The sequence below is a fragment of the Micromys minutus genome (genome assembly GCF_963924665.1).
Source record: "Micromys minutus genome assembly, chromosome: 6".
Lineage (NCBI taxonomy): Eukaryota > Metazoa > Chordata > Mammalia > Rodentia > Muridae > Micromys > Micromys minutus.
In genome coordinates this window covers 19,671,979-19,699,737 of record NC_137975.1, presented here as the reverse complement: position 1 = coordinate 19,699,737, position 27,759 = coordinate 19,671,979, and the positions used below count along the sequence as shown (strand labels likewise).

The window sequence follows — 27,759 nt, the reverse complement described above, 5'->3', positions numbered from 1 at the left end:
GGAGACAGGAGAGTGAATAGCATCCTCAGAATGCCAGAAAAACCTCTCACTTTAATTTCGGGGTGTGAGCATCACCTTTGCCTCGCAAGATTTAAACGTTTCGCATTGAAGAAAGACGGATACCCAGGTTGGGCTTTAATTCTGTAGCATTGCGGGTTATCTGTAAGCGCCGATCTCCCCACCCCTGCACAAGGACAGACCAGAAACCCATACTGGGATGAATTGATAGTAATATCTAGAGGCCATGTTTCAGTGTGAAAGTGAAGACAAAAACTAAACAAAAACCTCTTCTGAATCCACTCTTTAGGTTTTCTGTCAGTGGTCAAATGAACTTCATTTTCTATTATATTGTCTCCTGAAAGCACTCACTGTTCATAAACCACTGCATATAACACACGACCTCTCTGTTAGGATGAAGCGTGTCTCCCACAGAACGCAGGCTTCCATGCCGTTTTTGAGCTAGCTGAAAGTCGCTGTGACATTTCTTTTGTTCCACCCTTTCTTGGCCGCAAAGAAAGAGTTAACGATAAATGAAGACCCAGAAGGCTGCCTGGGAGATTAGTTGTAATATTCTATATCTTTGTGTTATTTTATCTTTCCTGTATCCTTTTTTTTTTTTTTTTTTTTTTTTTTTTTTTTTTTTTTTGGCTATCTCTTGGGAATGGTTCATAGGTTGTGACATCCTTTCCATCATCGGCAGGAACTGGGGAAGAGGAAAACTTCTTGGTCTGCATCTTTCCTTGGATACAGTGGCTTTCTGCTGGGCCCAGTCCCTAAAGGGTGTGGGGGATGGGCACTCTATTTACACATCTACCTTTTATACTCTCTCTCTCTCTCTCTCTCTCTCTCTCTCTCTGTGTGTGTGTGTGTGTGTGTGTGTGTTGGACTTCCTTCTGAGGTGGTAGAATCATGTGGCAGATCACTTCTGATGCCCAATGGAGAGCTGCTTTATAACCTAGTGGTTTGGAATTTTGAAGACATTTTCTTCTTAGAAGTGAAATGGACTATTTCCCAGAATTCCAGCTAGCTCAGAGTGTCCCATCTTTACTACAACAGCTGATCGAGTCTGTGGTTCAGGAAGCAAGTGTTGTGTGGTTTAAGACCTTCGGGAAATAAGTCACACACACACACACACACACACACACACACACACACACACACACACACACACGGAGGAGCCCAATTAATCTTCGGGCTTTCTCCTTCCCTTCTTTATTATCACTTTCTCTATGTTTTTTTCTCAAACCTTAGGATGTAGCCCCGCCTTACAGAGTTATGGCTTTATTTAGCTCTCTCCTCTAGCTGTCCATCCTAGAGACTATACAAAAAAAACCCAAACAAACAAACAATAAACAACAATAGCAAAAACCTTCCTGCAGAGAATTAAAGCTCAGCGGCCTGGTGTGGTGACTCATGCCTAGAACACCAGCGCTTGGGAAGCAGAAGCTGAAGAAGGACCACTGAGAGCCCACATCAAATTCCAGACCAGGAGATATCAATGAGAAATAGTTCAGACTACTAAGGAAATAGCACCTTCACACGTATTTGCCGCTGCCTTTATACTAGGTCGATATTTCGCTTGGTATTGTCAGATGCACATTATGAAATTTAAGTGAGGTTAATATTCCACCGTGGAAACCGGCTGTGAGGAAGGATACTGTGATCCTGCACATGGACCTGAGCCTGGTCTTAGTTCCTGTTGGTCTGGTCAGCCTGACTCCTGCCTGTTTGAGGCTGCTTTCTGAACTCTCACCATCCCCCCACATTCCTGTCGTGTGCAGACATTTGGATGCAGAAGAGCCGGTGTGGAGGTCAGTCAGTTCTGAGCTGAGCCCTTGAGCATCTTCACATTCTACTTTCCCTTGGAAGAGTAAAGGTCATCAGCCCTGCATGCGTCTATGTGTGTATATGTTATTTTTGTGTGTGCAGGTACTCGTGAGTAGAGGCCAGAGATAACTTCAAGTGTCAGCCCTCAAGTGCTGTCATCTTATTTTGGGAACAGAATCTCTCACTGATCCCAAACTGTTTCATTCCATTAGCTGGCCAGTGAGCTTCCAGGGACCCAAGCATGCGCCACAGTGCCCGTGCTTTTATGTCGGCTCTGTAGCTTGAACTCAGGTTCTCATGCTTGCACTGCGAGGACTCTCCTCACCAAGCCACCTCCTGAGCACCTCAGCAGCATCTTTAGGAAGGAAACAAAGAGCTAGTACAGTTGCATAGAAAGAGAAAAGGCCTTCCTCTTTTGGACAGTGTTTATGCCCTCCCCGCCATTCAATTTTACAATCTCCCAGGGGAGCCACAAGGAAAGTCAGATCTGGAGAAGGACTTCCAGTCCTACTGGCTCAGAAAACATAGAAGTCACTGCAGCAGGTGGTCCAGCCCCCTATGGCTGCCACCTGAGCCTCCCATGGGGAGTGTTGGTCCTGGCGTAAGGCCAGGGGAAGCACCCCCACCCTGGTGTGGTCTGGACCAGGTGTTGAAACCAACCAGCTGTGGAAGGAGAAATAAACGCTGCCCAGCAGGATGGCCATTGTACACAGTCGTGACTGTCTCCTGGAAAAGTAAACCGACTTCTTAAAGGATTGTACCCCTACGGACAAACCTCCTGAAATGGGCTCTCTCAGACTGCCCGGCAAATGAACCATTGATTTGAGCTGGTACTTAACTGGTGTAGTTTCACTTCTCCTGAAACCAATGGGCTAGGATGAAAGAAAGATTGCACGTGCGTGCGTGTGTGTGTGTGTGTGTGTGTGTGTGTGTGTGTGTGTGTGTGAGACTTCCTTGATTACTCTCTACCATACTTTTTTTTTCCCCTGTAAAATATGTCAACTTAAAAGTCCATTCCCTTTAAAAATTTTATTTCAATTTTTTTTCTCTTAAACACCAGTTTTGGAGTTATTTTATTTATTTATTTTTTTAATTTTTCAAATTAGAATATAATTACATGTCCCCCCCCACCCTTTCCTCCCTCCAACCTTTCCCATGAATAACCCTTCTTGTTCTCTCTCAAATTCACAGGCTTTATTTTTTTAATGGTTAGTATATACAAGCACAACCTACTCAGTCCATATACTGTTAACTGTATTTAACAATATCGGGGCGATCACTTGGTAATCAGTTCCCTGGGGAGACTATCTCTTCTGCTCTCAGTGTCCATAGCCGCCTGTTCTTTTTTTTTTTTTTCTAGGGTTGAGACTCCATATGACTTCCCTCTTCCATGTTAGCATGCCTGTTCTTGACATCCTTGTTCAGGTTGTGTTTAGGCAGCCATGTTGGTGAGACTTCTCTGGCCTTTCTAGGACATGAAATCTCACTTCATCTTATCTTTCAAGAGAGGATCTCTCATGGAACTTGGAGTGGCCTTTTCAGCTAGACTGACTAGCCAACAAGTCCCATAATCCTGCTTCCTCCCCTAGAGCTACAGGTATGCTCCCACGTCTGTCTTTTAGATGGGTTTTTCGGATCTGAACCCAGGTCCTCAGACTTGCCCATTACCCATAGACAGAAAGACTTAAAAATAAAAACTCATTTGGGGAGGGAATTTTTAGGGGTGCATGGGACCTGCTCGTTCTAGGTGATAGCTTCTCTTGGACATAAGCGTGATTATAGTTAGAGTAAGATGGGATTTTTTTATATTCTAGAGCTCAGGAAGTAGTAGAGGAATCACAGATGCCTGTTTTATTCGGTGTTGGGAATAGAACCCTTGGGCTATGAGTTGGTATGTGACAAACACCATACCAACTGAGCTACAGCCGCAGCTCCCATTTCTGAATTAACGAAGGAAGTTTGAGGATAGTTTCCCAGTGCAATGGTGAAGAAGGGGCTGATCATTTCTGCTTGTTTTCTCATTTACCCTGGTCCCATATAAGTTCCCCTTTCCACCTGGCTTCTCTCTCTCTCCAGTGTCTTGCTCACAAAACACTCTTCTCCAACGTTCTGCTTGTTTTGTTTGAGGTCCGAGGGTGATTGGATGAATTTAGTTCAGCTGAGTCTTTGTTAAAACTTTTTGGGTGGGGGCGTTGAGACAGAGTCTCTCTCTGTTTTGTAGCCCTGATTGTCCTAAAACACACTATATAGACCAGGCTGTCTTTGAACTCACAAAGCACATGCCACCATGCTCAGCTGTTAGAATTTTTGTTTTTAAACAAGGTGCAGTTTTTGAGCAGCCCCACTGGACCAGATTCCCCAAAGCATGTTTCTTTGGCCTGCTGGGCACTCTGAGAAGAGGGTTTTCAGAAGGCCTTAAGAGCAAAGCCCCGTTCCCATCCTTTTTCTTCCTGTCCGAATTTTACCTCAAGGCTGATCATACAAACTAGAATTCCAGGGTGGGAGGCAGTGTAGTTGTTCAAAAGCTTGCAAGCATGCAGACCTGAGTTGTAGCCCCAGAACTCAATTAAAAGGTGCTGGGTGTGGTGGCACATGCTTGTAACCCCAATGCCGATGAGGTGGAGAAAGACATATTCCTAGGGCCCACTGGCGAGCAGTCTAAGCCCAATGGGTAAGCTCCAGGTTGAGTGAGTGATAGATGCTGTCCCAAAATAAAGTGGCAGATGGAACAACGCTTGAGGTTAACCTCTGCCCCCCCCACACACACTTCAGCATGTGTACACACACACACACACACACACACACACACACACACACACACACACATCCCAAACGTTAAGAAAAAATTAGAAAAGAACCTTCAACCCTCTTCCCCCAAAGATAGCTATAAGCCCAGGAATTATTGTTTTATATGGCACCCACCCTCAAGTGTGAGAACTGGTCACAGAGAAACTCTGACTGTCCTTGTCTAACTAATAGTGACTTGATTAAAGGGCCTCATTCCGGAAGGGCCCCCGACCCACACCCAGCACGTCGGTGTCTTGCAGAAAACACTGAGACTTGGAGCAGACTGGTCTTGCTGAGTTTCTGTGCTTCACGAATTTCTTATTTAATCCCATCTCTACAGGGATATGCATTTTTCATTGAATCTGAACATAAAAATAGCTCCCCTTGGCTTTTGGGTCTTTATCCCTGAAGCCTTCCACGTTACATAGGATTGATGATCTCTGCATCTATCTGTGTCTGTCTCTCTCTCCCTTGCTTCACCCCTCCTCTTCTTCCCTTCCTTCCCTCTCTTTCTCCCGCCTCCTTCCTCTCCCTCTTCCCCTTTATCCACTTTACCTTATCTTCCCTTCCTCCTTTCATCCTCTCTTCTGGTCCTAATTGTTGTTCTTACTAATTTTAGACAGAGTTACATGTATCCCAGGCTTTGTTCAAACTCCCTACGTATCTGGAGATGACCTTGAGTTCATGAACCTCCTACCTCCATTTTCTAAGTGTGGTATTTTGGCATTCATCACCATGTCTTGTTTATACAGTGCTAGGGATTGAACCCAGGGTTTCATGCATGCTAGGCAGACTCTCTACTGATTAAGCTACATCTCAAACCCATCACATAGATCTTTGTTTTAATACATTTGTTACACTTTCCCCCTGTTAAACCTGTCCTGTAGGTATGTCAGTCATTACCCTAATTATAGAGGAAGAGTGTTCCTGTCCTTTCTGCTCCTACAGTGGTGGTCAGTCAGATAAGTGAATGAATGGTGTGCATATGTGGTAGATCGAGCACACTGTGACCTTTTACAAATGCTGCCTAAGCTTTACCTCCCTGTTCATCACTGTCTATAGCTTCTGTGATTAGGCTGTGCAGTCTCTGAGAGACACATTATGTAGCTAGAGTTGGCAAACTGGTTTTTACTTGTATAAGATACATGGCTGAGAACTTGGTTGTCAACCAAGAAATGGTACAAACGGTCTCCTCCTCCTCCTCCTTCTCTTCCCTTCGGTTTTTCCAAGGCAGGGTTTTTCTGTGTAGCTGTGGCTGTCTAGGAACTCACTCTGTAGAACAGGTTGTTTGGTGAACTCAGAGATATGCCTGCCTCTCCTCCCAGGTGCTGGAATTAAAGACATGCACAACTACCTCCCTGGTTACAATTTTATTCTTTTAAAATACTTTTATTATTGTTATCTATCTATCTATCTGTATGTGTATATGCCTCCATATGAGGAGGACAGAGGGTGTCGGATCCCCTGGAGCTGGAGTTACAGGCAGTTGCGAGCTGCCTGACATGAGTGCTGGAGTTTGAGTGCAAGAGCAATATGTGCTCTTGAGCACTAAACCATACTCAACTTTACAACTTTATTCTTAAAGGGTAAGAAAGAAGTACAAATCAAGATCAATCTGAAGATGTTTAAGTGGGCATTGCTGGCGAGTTTTGAAGACTCATGCCCTTGTCAAAGACTCCTTACATACAAAGCATAGGAGATAAATGAAGCCTGTTTGAAGATACTTGTAGTCTTACTATGAAGCTCCAGCTTCAGCAGTTTTACTGTACTCTCATATTCTGATTGTGTGTGTGTGTGTGTGTGTGTGTGTGTGTGTGTGTGTGTATGCCCGTGTCCATATGTGGGTATAGTTCAGTTTCAAAAGTCTTTCCTCAGGAATGACACACACACACACACACACACACTTTAGATACAGAGTCTCCCATTGGCTTGGAACTCACCAAGTAGAATATTATATAATCTGGGCCTATGGTTGTTGGCTTTCAAGGGGTCCAGTGTGGACATTCTTACAGTCTGTGAATCTTTGGTTTGTATAAATCTGACACTGCTGTTGGGACTGTACTTGTGGATCAGTGCTCGCAGCTGAGGAGCCCAAATGCCTAACCAGGTACAATAGTTCTTTTCTAATGAAAGGGCTTTGTTGGGATGAGGAAATTTCTACTGACCCAAGTGACTTAGTGGAGGGGACAAATAAATAGCATGGTGTGACCTCAGGAGTAAGGTGTGTGGAGATCCTCTAACTCAGAGCTTCTGCTGCCCTATGAAAACAGGAATGCCAGAACATTTGATAATTTTGTTTTGTTTTCAATGTGCAATCTTCTAATTGTGAAAACCCATTGTGGGCCAGACAAAACACATCTTGGTTCACAGGCTGTGGGTGTGCAGTCTAGGGATGTGATGCTATAGCTCTGGGGTGTGTGTTCTGTCTTATGGAAATGCCTTGTTCTCTCTCTCCTCCCTGTTTCTATCAGGTTTACTAGAAAGCAGCACCCGGCTGAAACCTCATGAAGCCCAGAACTACAGGAAGAAGGCATTGTGGGTATCCTGGCTGTCCATTATTGTCACCCTGGCCCTGGCCGTGGCCGCCTTCAGTAAGTATCAGGGATTCCTGCCAATCAATACTCGCCCGTTGCCTGCCTTTTCCTCTAACCCCTGTGGGACTGTGTCTTGCTTTTAGTTGGCTGTTATTGATGAGTAAAAAGAAAAAAATTTTAAAGATGGTCGGATAGTCAGGGTACTCATGAATTAGTGAAATGGCTTCACTCCTCTGCAAAGGGAAGAGGTATGAGAGAGAAGTGGAGAAAATAACTGAGGGCTTCAGTTCTCATCAGTATGCAGGTTTGTGGAAGTGGATTCCGGCTGGCACCAGCCGAATAGTGAAAATAGTCTCTTGGCGGATGCCTTCAGCTCTGGCTGACATGGCAAACATACATCCCGGAGATTTGGATTTTGAGCCTAATGCAACTAGATGAGTTCAATATTGCAGCAAGCTCTTTCCTTTTCCTCTTGACTGTGTGCTGTGCAAGGTCAGGAATAAAATCTCATGTGCGATTTTAATGAAAGAAAATAGGAAGGGCCTTCTTTTGGGGTTTTAGTGCATGAAAATAAAATAATATCTTACAACTCAAAGATGCTATAAAAATGAAGCGATTTCTGTCTGTAGATGATCCTGTTTGGGGATCTGGGATTCCTGTGGTAGGTTTTCTCCATTGACACTCACAGCTTATGAAACATGCATGTGCTATTTAGTCTTATTAATCATGCAGTAATCTATACACAAGCTACAGCTGAGCCTTGGTAGGGATTGTGTTTTTGTTGTTTTGTTGTGTTTTTTAACCTCCTTTTATTCCTTAATGGAGAAAAGGGAAATGTGTTTTTTTTTTAAATCGGGTTTTATAAATTTTGTGATAAAGAAAAATTTTATGTGTTAAGCATCCTACAAGGTGCCTCGGGGTTGAAGAAAAAGATGGACCATGGTCATTAGGTGACATGGCTGTGTGTGACTTGTATAAAATTCTCTTCTGCTGCTGGAAGTTGAGGCTGGATCCCAAGGGGACGGGGTTAGAATTCGACCAAATGCTCCCTTCAGAACTCAGCATATATTATTAGAGACAATTTATATTAGAAACACTGTACAGTAGCCTGGCTCTGAAAAAAAAAGCCTTCAAATATTCAGAGTACAAAAATAATACAATTTAATAATACATTTTAAGGAATAAACATTTATCAGTGGTCCAGAAATCTAATCAGGAAGAATTCTGACTTTTGAAAATATAATAGCCTCTCTCTCCTCACCTCCCCCTTCTTAATACCGAGACCAAAATAATGAGGCAGTGGATGTCCCTTGAGGGTGATTTGGTTGTTGTGGCTGGTGGGGGGACTGGAGATCAGACATGGCAATTTACATATGTGAAGAAAAGAGGAAGGGGATGGAGGGAGGTGATTTACACACCAGATAATGGTTCCTCAGACTCTTCCCTGCGCCCAGTAAAGCTGTCAGGCATCCTTGTCTGGGTGTTTGGATAAGGACCAGAGCATGAAGGGCTGAGAACAGGTCCTTCCTCTGGAGTAATAGTGTTACATTCGATGTGCTTAAGCCATGTAATAGGGAAATTTTTTTTTGAAATAGGGAAATGGAGAAAATTTGGCTTCACTTGTAATACCCAATCAGGTGGATTATGCTAAAAATGTTTAATTTCCTTCAATGGAAAAGGTCCGCACAAGGCCAGAGCACAGCTTTGTGGAAGGGTTTCTTATTCTTTTTCTTTTGAAAACCGCCTTCCTCCTTTATCGCAGAACTATTGAACGTAAACACCTTAACTTCCTTTAGAAAGATTCATCCTTATTGATTATTTATGTGCGTGCATGTGTTTGTTCATTTGGAATCTGCATCCCAGGAGGCTTGAAGAGGGCGTGGAGCTGGAGTTTCAAGCAGTCGTAGGACAGGGATACTGCGAACTGAACTCAGTTCCTTTGCAAAAGCAGCACGTGTTTCTTTTTTTCTTTTTCTTTTAAATGTCATGTTTGTGAGTATACACTGTCGCTGTCTTCAGACACACCAGAAAGGGCGTCAGATCCCCATTACAGATGGTTGTGAGCCGCTATATGGTTACTGGGAATTGAACTCAGGACCTCTGGAAGAGCAGTCAGTGCACTTAACTGGAGGAACTCATTAGCCAGGCCAGGAGCTGAGAGCTGAGTGCTTGTTACCCCTTGGCCCCTGGAAAGCTCTGAGACTTGGGCCTCAGGCAGCCCTAACTATACTCTCCTGGAGCTGGGAGGTGAGTACTCGAGAGCAGGGCTCCAAGCATGTGCAGACTGGGCAGGAGATGCTCCCAGAGGGCAGATGCCTCCCTCACTGGAGCTTGGAACAGCCTTACAGCCAGCAGCAAGTGTTCTTAACCCCCGGCCCTCTCTCCAGTCTCTAACTTCTTGCCTATAAATTGTGGATGACGTTGTATTGTTTATCATCACCTGTGTTATGTTCTGTACGGTTTTCATTTCGTGTGTGAGTTTGCTTCGTTTGCTTTTGTTTGTGAGTTAGTGGAACTCCAAAACAGGGGAGAGAAATCCTATTTTGCCCCATTTAAACTAGAGTAGCTTCAGTGTGAGCACACTATCTGCTCATTCATTCGCCACCTTGTTCCCCTGAGACAGGGTACGTCGCTGGGCCTGGAGCTGGACTGGCAGCCAGTAAACCCTTCTAATTTCTATCACAAGCCCTATACTGTCCCGGAGTTACAGGTGCTCAAAAGCTACACTTAGCTTTTTATGTGGGTGCCAGGGATTCAAACTACTGTTTTCATGCTTGTACAGCCAGTACTTTACTGACTGCGCCATCACTCCACGCACTGGTTCTGATAATACTTGGTGAGATAATGATTCGGATGTGCTGAAGCATCAATATAAAAATATGGTAATGCATCTTGGAATAATTCAGAGAGAATCCCAGATTGGTTTTAAAATAGATTTGGCACATAATAGGGAGTGCGGAAAATATCAGCCTTCTTATGAACGAATATGAAAGCATGTCTGCTGTAATAATGAGGTCAGGGAGAGAATACAAGTTCAGCCTCAAAACTCAGGGATTTGACATCATTGACGTCTGTGTTGAAATAGTTGGAGAAGATGCATCTGACTCTGATTTTGTTGGTTTTTTTTTAACAAAAATTTAAAGATTTGTTTATCTATTTCATGTATGAGTACACTGTAGCTGTCGTCAGACACACCAGAAGAGGGTATTGAATACTATTACAGATGGTTGTGAACTACCATGTTGTTGTTGGGAATTGAACTCAGGACCTTGGGAAGAGCAGTCTGCGCTCTTAACTGCTGAGACATCTCTCCAGACTGAAACTGATTTTGAGGTTTGAGCACAAGTTAATTTTTTAAGGACTAGATACCTGCTTGTTCTTTGGGAATTGAAGATATGTTAGAAATGCTCAGAAAACAATGTTTTTTTTTTTCTGAGATAGTGCCTTTGTTTTTTCTTGCTGATGTAATCAAATACTCTGAGTAAAGCAACTTAAGGGAGAAAGGGCTTATTGTGGTGTATGGTTCAAGGGGATAAGTCATTATAGAGGTAAAGCCACAGTGGCCAGAGTGTAAGGTAGCTGGTCTCATTGCATCCACAGTAAAAAATCAAAGACATAGCAAGGTTTCAGCCTTAGCTCCTTTCTTCCAGTTTATTTCGTGCAGCATCCCTACTCAGGGAATGGTGCCACCCACAGTGGGCAGGTCTTCCCACTTCAGTTAACACAATCAAGATAATCTCCCACAGGCAAGTCCAGAGGCTGGTTCTCAAGGGGAATCTAGATTCTGTCAACGTGACCACTCCATCCATCACAGATACATAGTTCCACTAAAGCAGAACAGATCACAGCAACCTCAAACACAATAACAAAGCCCCCTAGACAGAAAGCACTACAAATCAGGATCTCAGAAAAAAAGATCACTTAAAATTTTAGTACAGGGCTCAGGAGTTCTAAGGGAATGGGAATCTGTGTCTGATCTATGTTAAAATCAGACAAACAAGCTGGTGTGGTGGTTTAATTGTCCTATCAGTGCTAAAGAGGTGGAGACAGGCAGACAGACTCCTGGGGTTCCTTGGCTGGCCAGTGTAGCCTACTTGGTGAGCTCTAGGCTATCGAGAAACCCTGTCTCTAAAAACAAAATGGGGCTAGAGTGTTGGTGCATCCAGTTCACTGGGGCATTTGGGAGGCAGAGAAACATGGATCTCTGAGAGTTTGAGGCCAGCCTGGTTTACACAGCAGGCTCTGGCAGCTAAAGCTACATAATGAGGCCCATCTCAAAAAGAGACCAAAAAAAAAAAATTCAAGACAAATGGTGCCTGGAACAGCATCTGAAGTCCTTTGTTCTGCACACACATGTGTAAGTGCACACACATGCACATAAGAAACTGAGTGCAATAGCAGACTTCAGAACTAGGAAACCAAATCTCTGATAGGATTGAATTCTTGTTTATATGTGGGATATTTTTTTTTTAAATGTGCCACCATATATGTGTGTCATGCCCATGCACCATGGGGCATCTGCCCAAGGGCAGATGAAGGTATTGGATCTCTTGGGGCTGGAGTTACAGATAATTGTGGGCTGCCATGTGGGTACTAAGAGTTAAACCCAGTCTTCTGGAAGAGCAGCCTGTGCACTTCACCACTGAGCCATCTCTCCAGGCCCTGATGCAGAGATATTAATTTATTTAATTTTAATTTTAACTCTTGGCTTTAAGGCATAATAATATAATCTATATGCATCCTTGACAAAATTCCACTTATTTATAATTTTTGTGCACGTGTGTGTCATGGTACATGTGTGGAAGAAAGTTGGAGGACAACTTTCAGAATTCCATTCTCTCTACCTATGTGTGCAAAGAACCGAACTGAGCTGCTCCGGCTTGTCGGCCAGTCCCTTTGGCCGACTGAGCCATCTTGAAGCCCACATGCTTCTTATTTCTATTAAGGGTAACAGAAGTGTGAGAGAGAGAGAGAGAGAGAGAGAGAGAGAGAGAGAGAGAGAGAGAGAGAGAGAGAGAGAGAGAATAACATTGTATGATTTATCCGTGTTAGTAGAAAGGTCTTGGACCTCCTAGGTGTCCTCTCACCTCGGTGAATACATGATAGAAAAGGACCAAGACAACTTCCTGGGCACATTGATATACACCTGCATTCCTAGCATCGCGAGGCTGAGCCAGGAGGATGAGAGTGTGAAGTCAGCTAATGTTATAGAAGTGAGTCCCTCCCAACCCCTGGGTTTCCCTGTGTAGCCCTGGCTGTCCTGTTCTGAAGACCTAGAACCCACAGAGATCTGCCTGCCCCTGCTGGGATTGAAGGAGCGGACTGCCACCGCTAGGCTGTTTAGAATGCTTTCAAACATCCAACCTGGACCCTTTAAACTTCAGCAGGGCGGGAGCCATGCTCTTTGGTCTAGCTTAAATTCACAGGACAGATCCCTGCTCTGAGATCCCTCCCCAGCTGCGTGGCCTCACCATCTAAAAGTGTATATAGCTGTCCTGGAAGAGAGACGGTCTAAAGAGAAATTTGTGCCCCTCGCTTCCCCAGGAATCTCCTGCTAGAGAAAGAAAGGGCAGGAGTGTGGTACCAGCCAGAGGAAGGGTTTGTTTCCTAGAGAGATTTTACACCATCCTGACTTGTCAGACCACTTGCAGGAGAGACTGGAGCCCAGAGCATGATGGGTCATTGAGGGATGGGACCACGCCTTGCCCCAGACTGTATTTCTTGCCTTCTCTTTAAACCTAAGCCTCATGTCAACCCTCTGAAGATGTTCTTGGGGCGTCAGGGGATGTCTTTGCTCCTTTTCCCAATGTGGCTGTGTTGAATAATTCCCTCCTTTCTGCTTTTCAATATTACTTATTTGCGGGGTTGGCCTGCTGGGGATGAGCTGCCGAGCTTGCTTGTTAGGGCTACCAACAAGCTTTTAGGCTCTGACCCTAAGGACTGTTAGTGGAGATCTCCTGATGTGCTGATTTTCTCCGATTGACTCCCCTTTTCTCTCAGAATATGTCATTTGTGAAGCCCCAGTGTCTGTGCCGGAAGAGCTTCTTCAACTGAAAATCCTTTGCTCGGTTTTTCTGGTCTTCTTTTTCTTTTCTTTTCTGCCAACGTGATAACCATTCATGAGCTAGAGGCACTTGCCGCACCCTCCAATTCGTTCTTTTCTTCCTGTTCCTACACAGGTATGGTGCCTTTACGTGCCCTCTGGTTGCCACTTCTGATCCATATGTTGTCTTCTTCTCGCTGGTCTATAGACAGTGTGAGCTTCTCCACGGGAACAGCCTCTAAGGGGAGCATTTGCTGTTGCTGACCTGAGCCATGAGGCAGTTCAGGGGGTTGTGGGCAGGAAGTCTCGAGCCACATCCTGGGGGTGTTGGCGGGATAACTTTTCCCTGTCAATGTGTTCTGAGAGTGATAACTACAAAGGCTGCTTCAGGGAGGTGGAAACGGAAGTAAGAACTAGGCAGAAACTGGCTCTGGGAACTTTGCCCTGAAAACTTCCCTCCCCTGGGCTCTTCCTTCCTAGCCTTGTGGTTATGCCACCATTGATGCCCAGGCGTGCCTCTAGGCTGCCCATCGTGGGCAGCTCAGGAACACGGAGCAGCGTTTTAGTCTGATCTACGTCCCGTGAGGCCTGCTACGACCTTACTCTTGGTTCCTGTTTGGACTGGTCTTTCCCCATCCCCCAGCTACGGGGGATTTCAGTGAGCAGATGCTTCAGTGGTCCCCAGGTGCAGCTGCTGTCTGCCTGCAGATGCACGGGCCAGTGTTTCTTTCTCTTAGTGCCTTGCTTCCTGGCTTCTAGGCATTGTATTTTTATTATACGATACCTTATTTAGTTCTATTTGGCTTACTTTTGGGTGTGTGTGTGTGTATGTGAGTATGTGTGTGTGTGTGTGTGTGTGAGAGAGAGAGAGAGATGTGTGTGTGTGAGAGAGAGAAAGGAAGAAAGTGTGTGTGTGTGTGTGTGTGAGAACGAGAGATGTATGTGTGATGTGTGTGTATGTGTGAGAGAGAGATGTGTGTGTGTGTGTGTGATGTGTATGTAAGAGAGATGTATGTGTGAGAGAGAGATGTGTGTGTGTGAGAGAGATGTGTGTGTGATGTGTGTGTGATGTGTGTGTGTAAGAGAGATGTGTGAGTATGTGTGTGTGATGTGTGTATGTAAGAGAGATGTGTGAGTATCTGTGTGTGTGTGATGTGTGTATGTAAGAGAGATGTGTGTATGTGTGTGAGAGAGAGGTGTGTGTGTGAGAGATGTGTGTGTGTGTGATGTGTGTGTGTAAGAGAGATGTGTGAGTATGTGTGTGTGTGTGTGAGATGTGTGTATGTAAGAGAGATGTGTGAGTATCTGTGTGTGTGTGTGATGTGTGTATGTAAGAGAGATGTGTGAGTATGTGTGAGTGTGTGTGTGTGTGTGTGTGTGTGTGTGAGTATGTGTGTGTATGTGTGTGTGAGATGTGCTTGAGGTAGTCTTTTTCTGCATCTGGAACTCACTGTTTGGTTAGGCTGACTGGCCAGTGTGTTTAAGCGGTCACGTGTCTCTAATGCTCCAATCTGCTGTCTAAGATGACGTACACATGCTTCTTTTAAAACGTGGATGCTGGAGATCCAAACACGGGTTATTTATCCTGACTGTCCAGCAGGCGCCTTTCCTGAGCCATTTCCTCGTCTCTATTTTACCGTGTACAGAGTTTTGCTAGGTAGTTCAGGCCGGCCTCAAAATCCTCCTCTGACCTCAGCTTCCTGCGCGCTGGATGGCAGGTGCTCACTCTAACACCTGTCTTCACGCCACATTCTCACTTAAAATAGAAATGTAACAAACGCACCTCTGCTAGGAAGCCCTCCAAGGCCCTCCAGAGTGATTTAAGTGCCCCTCCCCCACGGACATGGCGGATAAGACAGGTCACACAGTACTTGGATCGCGGCAGTGTTGCTTCTGTGATGGTCCACATTCCTCAGTGCCATGAGCCCGGTTTCTCTAGTCTCTACTTCTGGTCCCTAAAGCAGTTCACCTTTATTGTATTGGCTGCAGTAAATTTGACATCTTTCTGCAGAGGCCACTGTGGCCACTGTGGATTGTGAGTGTGTTTCTCAGTGTCAATTCCAGACAAAGGAATGGCGGCCAGCTCGGGACTCAGAAGCTCAGCTGCACCTTGGGCTTTGTTGACTCTGTATGACAATAGTTTCAGGAGCACAACTCCCTCTCCTGACTGCCTCCAACTCTTTCCTTCCTCCGCCCTGACGGAAGGCTCTAGACTTCCACTGAGGGAGACTGGCCTCCACTGCTGTTAGGAGCATGCATCTTCCCCAGCTTCTAGCTCACAAAGAGCTGCTGTTTGCAGCCAGGAGTGGAGGAGGGGTTTCAGCAGCTGCCTGCCTGTCCTGCCTCTGTTTTCAGTGCTTTCTGCACACAACCTTAATTAAAGTGTGGTCAGGGTACATTAGCACAAGAACCGAAGATGCATAGGGAAGCTGAGTGGTGTGCTCCCGGCTGCACTTGCCAGGCCTGTCCCAAGCTCCTTGCTCAGTCCGAAGTGGAGGAGCTGCCCCAAGAGATGGAGGGCTTATCCGGCTGCCTCCCTGTCACTGAGCACTGGTGTTTGGTAGCCAGCTGGAAGAGAAAGGTTTCCTGCTCTGCCTAATGGATCAGGCTGTGATTTGGGCCTCTGAGAACGGCCCCTTTAAGGTGAAGTTCCGGTGTAGCTCTTGGATAAGATGTGACTTCAAAGGGTCTTGTGCTGTATTCTGGGATTTGAGCACATCTGAAGGAAACAGATGGAGATAGTGGGGGTGGGGGAAGACAGAGAGAGGGAGAGAGAGAGAAAATGAGAGAGAGAGGGCCCAGTATAGGAGTATAGGAAGGATATGGGGCTGAAGATGTGACTTGAGTTAAAACAGTTCTTGCCTAAAGCAAGGAAGGCCTCCGTTTAATTCCTAGCACAGTATAGACCAGGTGTGGTGTGTTGTGCTTCTAATCCCAATACTCCGAAGGGAAAGGCAGGATGCCAGGGGGCAGTCACCCTCAAACTACATAATGACTGTGAGGCCCTCTTTTGACAACCTAAAGAGAGCTGGAGAGATGGCTCAGTGGTTAAGAGTGCTTATTACTCTTGGAGAGGATCTGAGTTCAGTTCCCAACATCCAGGTCAGGTGGCTCACAACCACCTGTAACCCAGCTGCAGGAGTCTGGCATCTTCTGGCTTACACACACACACACACACACACACACACACACACACACGGACAAAACCCAACTAATGGAAAATGTTTGGTTAGCATCTTTGCCTGTGATAAAATACTGACAAAAGCAAGCTAAGGAAGGATGAGTTTGCTCTGGCTCATGGCACAGTCCACCATGGTAGGGAAATCACAATGGCTGGAATTTGAAACTCGGGTCACATTGCATCCAGAATTAAGGGGCAGAGAGAGTGAGGGCTCCCTGCCAGTGCTTAGCTAGATTTCTCCATTTTATATGGTCCAGGATCCCAACTAGGGGATGCTCCCATCTACAGTTAATGTGGGTCTTCCTATATCAATTAAGATAATCAACATATTCACTCCAGACATCCCAGAGGACTGTCTCCTAGGTGACTCTAGAATCTGTGAACCAGTCAGAAGTACTCCTTCATTGTTCACCATCCACGCCCACTGGCCGCCCCTCCTTCTAGCCCATGACTGTGTCCCTCCAGTCCTTAGTGAGTGAAAGCTCTTTGCAGGGAGGGTACCATACAGGACATTGAGGAAGAGAACTGTCAGGGCTGGAGAGATGACTCAACTAGCTAAGAACGTGAGTTATTCTTCCAAAAAACCCAGGTTCAATTCCCAGCACCTCCGTGTATGCTCACAACTGTCTGTAACTCCAGTTCCAGGGGATTCAACACCCTCACACCCACATATATGCAGGCAAAACACCAATGCATATAAAAATTAAATGAAAAAAAATTTTAAAAGAAGAAGATAGAGCTGCCTGTCCCCAGAAGAGCTCATGTTTAAACAGGCAGGAAAGGACAGGTGCTGGGCAGAAGACAACTCTGCACAGTTCAGGAAAAGGCCTGCTGCCATGCATAGCATTTTATTTGTTTGTCCTTGTGACCTGGTGCTGTCATCTACAAAGTTTACCCTTGAGAACTGTACCACTGAGCTACAGAATTTTGCAAAATAAAAAAAAAAAAAACCACAATATGTTAGATAACATTATAATTGCGTATTGGGTCACAGTCCTAGCTGTGTTTAACTGCATGTGGTCCACGGGCTGTGGGTTAGACACTGGGTCCTAGAATAGGATCAATCACTAGCTGCTTGTAGCCATTTTCCCCACCACCCCCAGAATAAGGCGCTCGTGGTAGATATCAGGGAAGAACTGAGGCCAGCTATCCTAGGGGAGTCCTGGAGGAGAGGGGAAGGTGGTTGGTATCAGTCACAGGCACATTGCACACAATATGCACATAACAGTACCGTTAGACACTTAGACATGGAGGTGGCTTAGACCAAGGAACATCTTTTCAGCATTCTGGAAGCTGTGAGTTTGAGAGAGGAAGGTGGGTCAGGGAGCGGTTTCTTCAAAGGCGTGTCTTCTTGGCCCATTGATGAGCATCTTCTCAAGTCCTTCCAGGATCCTCACTCTGTGTACCTTCATGCCCTAGTTTCTCCCTCCTCCAAGGACGGCAGTCCTGTTGGATTATGACACCAACATGCCCAAAGGACTTATAAACTACATTTCAAAAATGTTGTTATCGGGTTAGTGAGAGGGCTCAGCAAGTAAAGGCACGTTCAGCCCAAATGATCTGAGTTTAATTCCCGGCACCCACACGATAGAGGAAGAGCACATAATCCATCAAGTTGTTTTCTGACCTCCACATGTACACTGTGCATATACTTACTAACACACACAGATGAATAAGTGTAATACAATAAAACACTACATGCTGAGGTATATGGATTTTGAGAAGATGTAATCTGGCCACTTCGGGCAGCACCAAGACAGGTGGGAAAAATAAGTACCTTAGAATAAAGAATGTTGGGGCTGGTGAGATGGTTCAATGGAAAAGAGCACTGGCTGCTCTTCCAGAGGCCCTGAGTTCGATTCCCAGCGACCACATGGTAGCTCATGTCTGTCTATGAGGAGATCTGGTGCCCTCTTCTGGCATGTAGGTGTACATGCAATCAGAGCACTCATGCATTAAAAAAAAAAGCTCACAAATAAATTAAAAATACAAAGAATAAAGAATGTTGCCTTCAGTGAAAGGACAGACTGTTCTAACCACGCCCACTAGCCCAAGGAAAGGGGAGGGGAGTCCTGTGCACTGTACAGCTCTGAGAGGGTGAGGTGACAGTAGGGAGCCATTCACTAAGATCTATAGCCACAATGAGGGCTTCATTCAACTTTGTACTTGGAATTTACTTAACTTAATTGACGGGGCAGGAGACCTTGAAGTTCACCGTTGGCACCTTCCAAATATGTGACGTCGGATTTTCCCTGAATGGGTAGTTTATAACAATACAGAAAGCAACAAGCACGTGCAGGCAATCTCAGTAGGTCTCTCCTCTAAGCATGCTGACCAGACAGTAGCCTCTCCCTTAACTGATATCAGAGGCTTACTGGGGGCTGGGGTTGGCACTCAAGAGTCAGTGCTGGGGTGGGGTGGAGGGGTGGCTCTGTCTGTAAAGTAAGAGCTTACCTTGTAAGCATGAGGACCCAAGTTCAAGTCCCCAGTCCACGCTAAAAAGCCAGGCATGGGGGCATTATCTGGGGAGGTGGAAACAGGTGAGTCAATGGGGTTCACTGGCCAGCCAGCCGAGGTGAATTAGAGAGCTCCAGGCCAGTGAGACCTGTCTCAGCCAGCCAGCCAGACAGACAGCCAGCCAGCCAGCCAGCCAGACAGACAGACAAAAACCCAAGGTGGATAGAACTTGAGGAACAATGGCTGGGTCCCTTTGCTTATTCATACTCACTCACACACTGTGTGTCCTCACACATTTGAACACAGGCACACATACAAGTACACACACACACACACACACACACACACATATCAGTTAATTAATCCTAATTTTCAAATTTGGGCATTTGTTGACTTCTTAAGATAGAGGAAGATAATTCCCCCTCCCCCTCCAGCCATTCTTCAAGATAGGGTTTCTTTGTGTAGCCCAGGCTATCCTGTACACCAGCGCTCTGTAGACCAGGCTGAACTTGAACTCACAGAGATCCGCCTGCCTCTGCCTCTCCAGTGCTGGGACTAAAGGTGTGCTCTATCATGGCCCTCGGATAATTTACTCTTACATCTACCCGTGCCCACATAACCACGGTAGTGTCTGGAGCTCTGTTCTTCCATAACCTTTCCTACCTCCTTTGTTGCTGCTGTGGAATCCTGCACATGAAGTCATGCTGAAGCACGACTATTTGTTTTCTTCTGTTGAAAAAAAAAAGCATTTAGACTTACTCATAAATGTGTCTGTGTGATTGTATGTGTGTGTGTTTGTGAGTGTGTGTATGTGTGTGTGAGAGTGTGTGTATGTGTTGTGTGTACTAGTAGTGTGTGTTTGTGTGTATGAGTGTGCATTTGTGAGTGTGTGTATGTGAGTGTGTGTGTGTGTGTGTGTGTGTGTGTGTGTGTGTAAGGCCAGAAGAGGGAGTCAGATCACCGAAGCTGGAGTTGCAGGCATTGCCTGGCTGGTTATGTGGGTGCTGGGATCTGAACTCTGGTCCCCAGACTGAGCAGCTAATTGCCTTTTTCTTGAAGAATGTTCTTATTTTCTTTGTATCTAAAGTCTGTTCATTCCTGTTTGCTCTTTTCTTATGTGTGTGTAAGAGAGAGAGCAAACACTCGACAGATGCTTGTGAGGAGGCCAGTGTCTCCAGTTATTGCTCAGGGGCTGGGTGTGAATGTGAAAGTATCTCATCTATGTGGAATCTGTTTGACAGACACCTAGAAATAGCACAGCCAGGTCATGGCAGAAAGACATTTTAACATACCTAAAGTATACGCTAATCAATTTAGCTATAAGCAGACTAAAGAAAAAAAAAATCTGTGCATTAGAAATACCTTGTAAAACACAAAAATGAGCCACTGGTTAGAAAATACTCACACAGCTCGCTCAAGTATAGCTGAGGAAATGTAAGATGCACTTGTGTGTGTGTGTGTGTGTGTAAGAAGCTAGAGGTTCACTCCAGTATCTTCCTGCATCACGTTCTACCTTATTACTATTGATTTTTTGATGGGGTGGCCTATGGGGTCTCTCACAGAACCTAGGCTGCTGCCTAGACTGGCTGTCTCTGCCTCCCCAAGATGTACCACCAGCCCAGCTGCATGGTGTTGGGGATCCAGCTCCCCAAGTCCTCATACTTGCACAACAAGCACATTCCCCTAGCACTGTAGTCTGTAACAGCAAGGACTAGGAAGGAGACAGCACCCATTAGTAGGAAATCTGAGCCGTCTCTCCTGCCTTCAAACAGAGCACGTATACTTAGCAGCAGTTTTTAGTCTACCCATTTTGACTATCTTAAAATGAACACGAACTTCTGTCTATACAAACCACCAACAAAAATAATGTTGTTTCCCAAATATAGTATAATAGAGTAAAAAAAAAACAAAGACAGTTTTGGGGGAAATAAAAAGAGATATTTGAGCTCCCAAATGCTTGGCATGACCTGCTGATGAAGGCAAGTGAGTTAAGGCTCCTAAGGATAAGCCTGGACTTAGGATGGGCAGACGCACTGTCACCCCATATTATTGACATCTTCCTTTGTGTGATATTGTGAGAGCTATGCTTGTGTGCAAGGCATGCTCATGGACGTCAGGAATGTAACGGCTACCGGGGGTCTGTGTCTTACGTGGTCAGTACTTCGAGTGGGTTTGTCCTGGGTGAGCAAACCTTTTGGGTTCACTCTTTGTAAAGGTCTAAATAAAACCAAGCCTGCACTATTTATTTAGAGGATTGTTGCAGTTCCATGGGATAGGGGTTAGTGTTCTTTAACATTTTAGAACAAAGCAAACAAACAAACAAAATACCCTTCTTGATTGAAGGTAGAATTGGGTTTTAGGCACAATTTTCTGTTGAGATTAACATAGTTTGAATACAAGAGGGAGTCCTTTGTTGTATAAGATGCTTGTAAATGTAAATATTTATAAGTAAGATCCCTGGCTTAATTCCACCCATTACATATTATGACCCCTAAGTCTGAAGTTGTGACCCTCCCCCACCATACCCTACACATTTTCATTTTGTCTGCACTCACACGCACAAAATTCAAGACTCTACCAGCTGTATAATCCTAAACAGCAGAACATGGTGCTTGTGGGTCCGGAAGTAGACAATGAGACAAATATGGGACCGATATGATGAACAGGTAACTTGGGGGCCAGGCACTGAGACAAGGAGCTGAAATCAACCGGAACTGTGATGTTTGTTATAAAGCTGTTTGGCAGCAGATACCGTGACAGGTTAGGCTTTGTCAAAACTGAGTGAGACAATTTATTGGTGTCAGTTTGTGATCTCAGGCTTAAGAACTTTATAATCTCAGACCCAACAGCAAACTACAGGCTCGACTTGGAAGCCTCTGAGCTTTTGAGTCACCATCACCCCCTTCCTTTTTTGTGTGCATCCATTTTCTAACCCAAGCTTTCCTTAAACTCCCTATACACCTGAGGATGCCCTTGAACTTATGATCCTCTTGTCTCCACTTCTGAAGTGCTGTGATTACAGGTTTGTGCCTGTTTGTACAGTGCTGGGAACTGAACCTAAGGTGTTGTGCACACCACCCACACAGTCTACCAACCGAGGTACACCTTCAGCTTGCTTTTAAAACCCATTTCTTTATATTAGTTTTTATTTTATTACACAGTAATACTCTTTTGTTTCCTCTCTCCTCCCTTTACACAACTCATTTGAAATAACAGCCTACCTATAAAGGAAATCATTGGATTTATACGTATGTATTTCCAATGAATTTTTTATCATTCATATACTGTCATTTTCCATGTCGTCTTCAGTGTGTCTTCCTTCGTAACAATACCACGGAGCATCCACATTGTCAGCTCATGTAGACACTGCAGACACTACTATTTCCTTAGTGCCACTGTGTAATCTGAGGTCTGCCAGTCTACACAGTAATGGTTCTCCTGCGAACTCCTGCTCTTCCCTACAAGGAGAGTTCATTGGAACAATATGATCTGAGTCTTTGGCACATGAGCACTTGTCCCCACCCCATAGTGTGGCCTTTGTACTTGAGTTTGGGCTGAATATAAAAATCCTAGGTTCATCTTTTTGTTCCCAAATATCGTAAACATATTACCCCGCTGTATCATGGCACAGAGCATGGCTGGCGATATTGGTGAGGAGCCCCATTTTCTTTCTCTCAAAGGTGACTTGTGTTTTTTCTTGGGCACCCAAATAATTACTCTTTTAAAACAAAATTCAAGAGTCTTGCTGAACTATGTCTTTTTGATGGCTACTTTGGCTTTTCCAGGAGTTAGCTCATACAAAGGTTGTCAAGCTTGGTGGTCAACTCTTAATGGCCATTTTTGCTCTCTTCACCACAACTTCAGTGTTTTCAGAAAACCAGAGTTTGCATTTCTTATCTGGCCACATTTTCCTTTACGACTTTATTCATTAAGATTCCTGGCATTTTTCTTTCTTTCTTTCCTTCTTTCTTTCCTTCCTTCTTTCTTTCTTTGTTTCTTTCTTAAGATTTATTTATTTAATGTATGTGGGTATACTGTCGCTGTCTTCAGACACACCAGAAGAGTTGTGTGAGTTGGTTGTGAGCCTCCATGTGGTTGCTGGGAATTGAACTCAGGACCTCTGGAAGAGGAGTCAGTGCTCTTAGCCACTGAGCCATCTCTCCAGCCCAATTTCTGGCATTTCTATTAATTCATTTTATAGTTTAGCATTTGTAGATTGAAATTTGTCTTTGTTCATGAGAGGAGAGACCTTCTACATCCCTGCCCCCAGGGGAAAGAGCAATATGCATATTATCATTCTGTAAGAGTTTGGACATAATCCTAGGTCATTCTTTGGTTTAAAAGAAGAGAAAGGGTCTCAGAACCGAATTGATACTTATTAATTGATGTACCAGTGTCCTGAAAAGCAGAGGCTTAGCTCTCCATAAAGACAACATCATTAGGGAATGAGTTTTAAATGGCAAAAGATGGCCTTCCTTCCTTCCTTCCTTTCTTTCTTTTTTTTCTTTCTCTTTTTTGGCATTCATAGGACAGATATGACTTGTTTCTGATGAAGTAAGATTGTGTCCTTAGCTGTGAGCAGGTCTCATTGTTTTCTGATCATGCTAATGATACCACTTCTTCAGTTCAGTGACACTAGCCGTGACTCAGGGATTGGGAAGAGGCCTTCTTTACAGACAGCCCTTTGTCTAAATTGCCATCGTTTGGAGAGCCTTTCTTCTCAAGGTCAGCTCTAATGGTTCTCTGGTCTTTGAAGTCTCTGTTACAGCTTGAATAACGGAACTGTCCTCGTAGGCTCAATTTGGGCTGCTTCGGCTCCAAGCTTGCAATGGTATTAGAAGACCAAGGGCCTTCAGGATAGGCCTGGGGTAGGCTTTTGAAGGTTATACCTGCCCCCAAATCTGGCCTCCTTTCTCTGTTTCTTGGTTGGCAGAATGTTGATTAGCAAAGCCACACACTGCCTTCCACACCACTGCCTCCCACTTACTTTCAAACCAAATCATATCAACCTCACATTTCTCTTCCCTGGTAATAAACAATCTGTCGCCTACCTCAGTCTCCACCACCTCAGGCTCGTGTCGCCTCACACTCTGTGGACTGGCTGCTTCCGTGTGTTGACTTGACACAAGCTGGAGTTATCAGAGAGGAAGGAGCCTCAGTTGAGGAAATATTTCTACAGGAGTCAGCTTTAAGGCATTTTCTCAACTAGTGATCAGTGGGGAGGGGCCCAGCCCATTGTGGGTGGTGCCATCCCTGGGCTGGTAGATCTGGGTTCTATAAGAAATCAGGCTAAGTGAGCCTTGAGGAACAATTAGTGAGTAGCATCTTTCCATGGCCTCTGCATCAGCTCCTGCCTCCAGGATTCTTTCCTGCGTGAGTGCCTGTCCTTTCTTCCATGAATAGTAATGTGGAAGTGTAAGCTGAATAAACCCTTCCTTCTCTAACATGCTTTTTGGTCATGGTGTATTTTTGCAGGATTAGCAACCCTAACTAAGGTGTCCTGCCTCACCCTCTGCACACTACCTCAAACTCTGCCCCTTCACAGTGCTTTATATTGGGTCACATTCGCCCTGTCTCACATGTTGGCTAACCGGGCTTCTTGTTGCTTTATGTCGCTTTGTGCTCCTGACCCCAAATCATGAGCCAAGGTAAAGCTTCCTCCTTTCAGCTGCAAAGTATTCTGACATACCAATGTACAACTAACAAAGAACTGGAGTTATAATAACTTATTGATTACCAAACCCCTCTATGTTGTCCATTCTACATTTAGAAAGCAGTTTAAGTGACCAATTGATTCTTTTCTCAGGTACCATTTGACAAAAACTTTTATATGAGGTCCTGTACAAAAATGCTTTACGTATACAATCACACTTATTCTCACAATAGGGATTGGAAGTTGCTTATCAACTCCTCTTAGAGTAGGGGTTTTTAAAGACTTAGAGATCTGTGGAGCTTAGCTGAAACCCCATAACTAACAAGAAGTAGAGTGTATATCCATGCCTGGTCTTCTTGGTTGTAGGCCCTAGCTCTTAGTCGGGCCATATCTCAACTTGCCTCAAGGCAGATCCTCAGTGTGAGTTTTCTGTACTGTCCTGCTGCCTCTTCTAAGGATAGATCATCCCTGGCCTCCCCAGCTATCCCTGTGTACAGTGGATTTGGAAACCTGTTGTCTGAGCTAACTTTTTCTGGACACACAGGTGTCCACTTTAAGCTTCGTCCTCAGCAGGAGAACACAGTGGAGCTGTTGGCTCTGGGATGTGGCATTCACGCCAGTTCACAAACATGCCTGGACAGAGTAGCTGTGGCAAGCATTATGAACTCTCTACCATTTTGGAGCTGTGGCTCAACGATTTCTTGGTTTGAGACAAGGTCTCGGGGATGAGGCAGGGGCAGAACCCCTCCCAGCAATAATAGACTGGAGAAAACACGGTGGGGCCTGTGACAAGCCGAGAGACAAGCTTTGTGTTTTGTGAATGGCAGAGTCAGAGATGCATGATTATCCTGCTGGCCATGCTGAGGGTGAGCCTCAGTGCGGATGCTGGGAAGACTTCATTTGCTTATAAGAGTCACTTGGATATAGGGTGCCGGAGTGTGACAGAGGTGTAGGAAGGAAGATGGACTGAAGGAGTGTTTTGCATTTTGGCTTTAACTGAGGTCATGATGAGGACTTGACCCTGGGAACCATGAAGTATCAGGAACAGTTCACTTCTTGAACTGCTTTGTTTGGCTCCCTATACCTTCGTGCTTTGCTTGCTCCATGATCACAGGGAGAAAGGGCCCCACATAAGACATCCACACTCCAGCCCCAGAGTCTGTGAAAGTTACCTTATGGGGCAACAAATGTGTGCAGGAGAGAGTTTTTGAGAATGCACTTAACTGAAGGCCCCAAGAATAATCCGACTAAAGGATGGGTACGTGGTCTTGAACTTCTGACTCTTCTGCCTCCACTCTCCAAGTTCTAGGATTACAAGCATACACCACCATCACTCCTTTTCTCTCTCCTTTTAAATTAGATACTCTCTGTATTTACATTTGAAATTTATCTCCTTCCCTCACCCGGCTTTCTCCACCTCCCCCTTCACTTGTCTCCACAAAGGTGCACTCATCACCTCTCCACCCCAGTGCCTCGGCATTCCCCCACATTGGGAAAACGCACCCTCATTGGACTAAAGGCCTCTTCTCTCATTGATGTCAAACACTGCTATTCCCTGCTACATATGCTACTGGAGCCATGGGTCTCTCCATGTGTGCTCAATGGTTGGTGTTTGAGTCCATGGGAGTTGTGGAGGGTTTGGTTGGTTGGTAATGTTGTTCTTCCCATGAGGTTGCAACTTTTTTCAGCTCCTTCGGTCCTTTCACTAGTTCCTTCATTGGGGTCCCTGTGTTCAATCTGATGCTTAGCTGCAACCATGCTCAGCTGTATCTGTATGATTCTGGTAGAGCCCCTGAGGAGGCATCCCTATCTGGTTCCTGCCAATAAGTACTTCTTGGCATCAGCAATAGTATTTGGGTTTGGTGGCTGCATATGGGGTAGATCCCAAGGTGAGGCAGCCTTTGAATGATTTTTTTCCTTAATCCCTGCTCCTCTATTTGACCTTGTATTTCTTCCTGTGAGTGTTTTGTTCTCCCTTCTAAGAAGGACTGAGGCATCCACATTTTGGCCTTCCTTCTTTTTGAGCTTCATAAGGTCTGTGAATTATTTCTTGCATATTCATAGCTTTCTGGGGCTAGCATCCGCTTATCAGTGAGTACATACCATGAGTGCTTTTTGTAACTGGGTTGCCTCACACAGGATGATAGTCTCTAGTTCCACCCATTTGCCTAAGAATTTCATAAAGTCATTGTTTCTAATAGCTGAGTAGTACTCCATTGTGTAAATGTACCACAATTTCTGTATCCATTCCACTGTTGAAGGACATCTGGGTTCTTTCCAGCTTTGGCTAATATAAATAAGGCTGCTATGAACATGGTGGAGCATGTGTCCTTGTTATATGTTAGTATATAGTCTTTGGGAGTATATGTCCTTTAGTGAAATAGCTGTGTCTTCAGGTAGTACTATGTCCAATTTTCTAAGGAACCGCCAGACTGATTTCCAGAGTGGTTGTAACAGCTTACAACCTCACCAAAAGTGGAGGAGTGTTCCTTTTTCTCCACATCCTCTCCAGCATCTGCTGTCATCTGGGTTTTTGATCTTAGCCATTCTGACTGGTATGAGATAGAATCTCAGAGTTGTTTTGATTTGCATTTCCCTGATGACTAAGGATGTTGAGCATTTCTTTAGGTCTTCTCGGCCATTCAGTATTCCTCTGTTGAGAATTCTTTGTTTGGCTTTGTACCGCATTTTTAATAGGATTGTTTGATTCTCTGGAGTCTAATTTCTTGAGTTCCTTGTATATATTGGTATATCCCTTTATCCAATGTAGGATTGGTAAAGATCCTTTCCCAATCTGTGGCTACTGTTTTGTCTTCTGGACAGTGTCCTTAGCCTTACAGAAACTTTGCAATTTCATGAGGTCTCATTTGTCGATTCTTGATCTTAGAGCATAAGCCATTGGAGTACCACCACTCTTGATTTAAGTGTTTCTGAGGATAGAACCTGTGTCCTCATGCCTGAGGACTCTACCAATTTATCTACCTCCTCAGCATAAAAATAGAGCTTTTGTTATATTTGTTATGTTTGGGTCTTCTATGGGACCATAAGGCTGAGTTATCCAGTGTCCTGTGATGTAGACTGTGATGCATTTTTGTGATTGATGATTGATGTGGAAGGGCCTACCTTAGTGGTCCTGGGTGTTATAAGGGTTAGCAAACAATGAGGAACACTCAGTAAGCAGCGCTTCTTCATGGCCTATGTGTCAGTTCCTGCCAGAAGGTTTTCCCCCAGGCTTCCCTGGATGATGGACTACAAGCTGTAAGATGTAATCAACCCT

The 27,759-nt window shown here is 44.9% G+C and overlaps 1 protein-coding gene across 1 annotated transcript in view; it reads left to right on the top strand.

The window, feature by feature from the left end:
- The window catches only part of TMEM163 (transmembrane protein 163), a gene marked incomplete at its 5' end in the record, with an annotated part of 163,382 nt that overhangs the window by 1,401 nt on the left and 134,222 nt on the right, over positions 1 to 27,759 (top strand). The window contains one exon of the mRNA XM_080918127.1: positions 7,086 to 7,205. Within this exon, the coding sequence (XP_080774253.1) occupies positions 7,086 to 7,205 (120 nt within the window). The remainder of the gene's footprint in view (positions 1 to 7,085; positions 7,206 to 27,759) is intronic.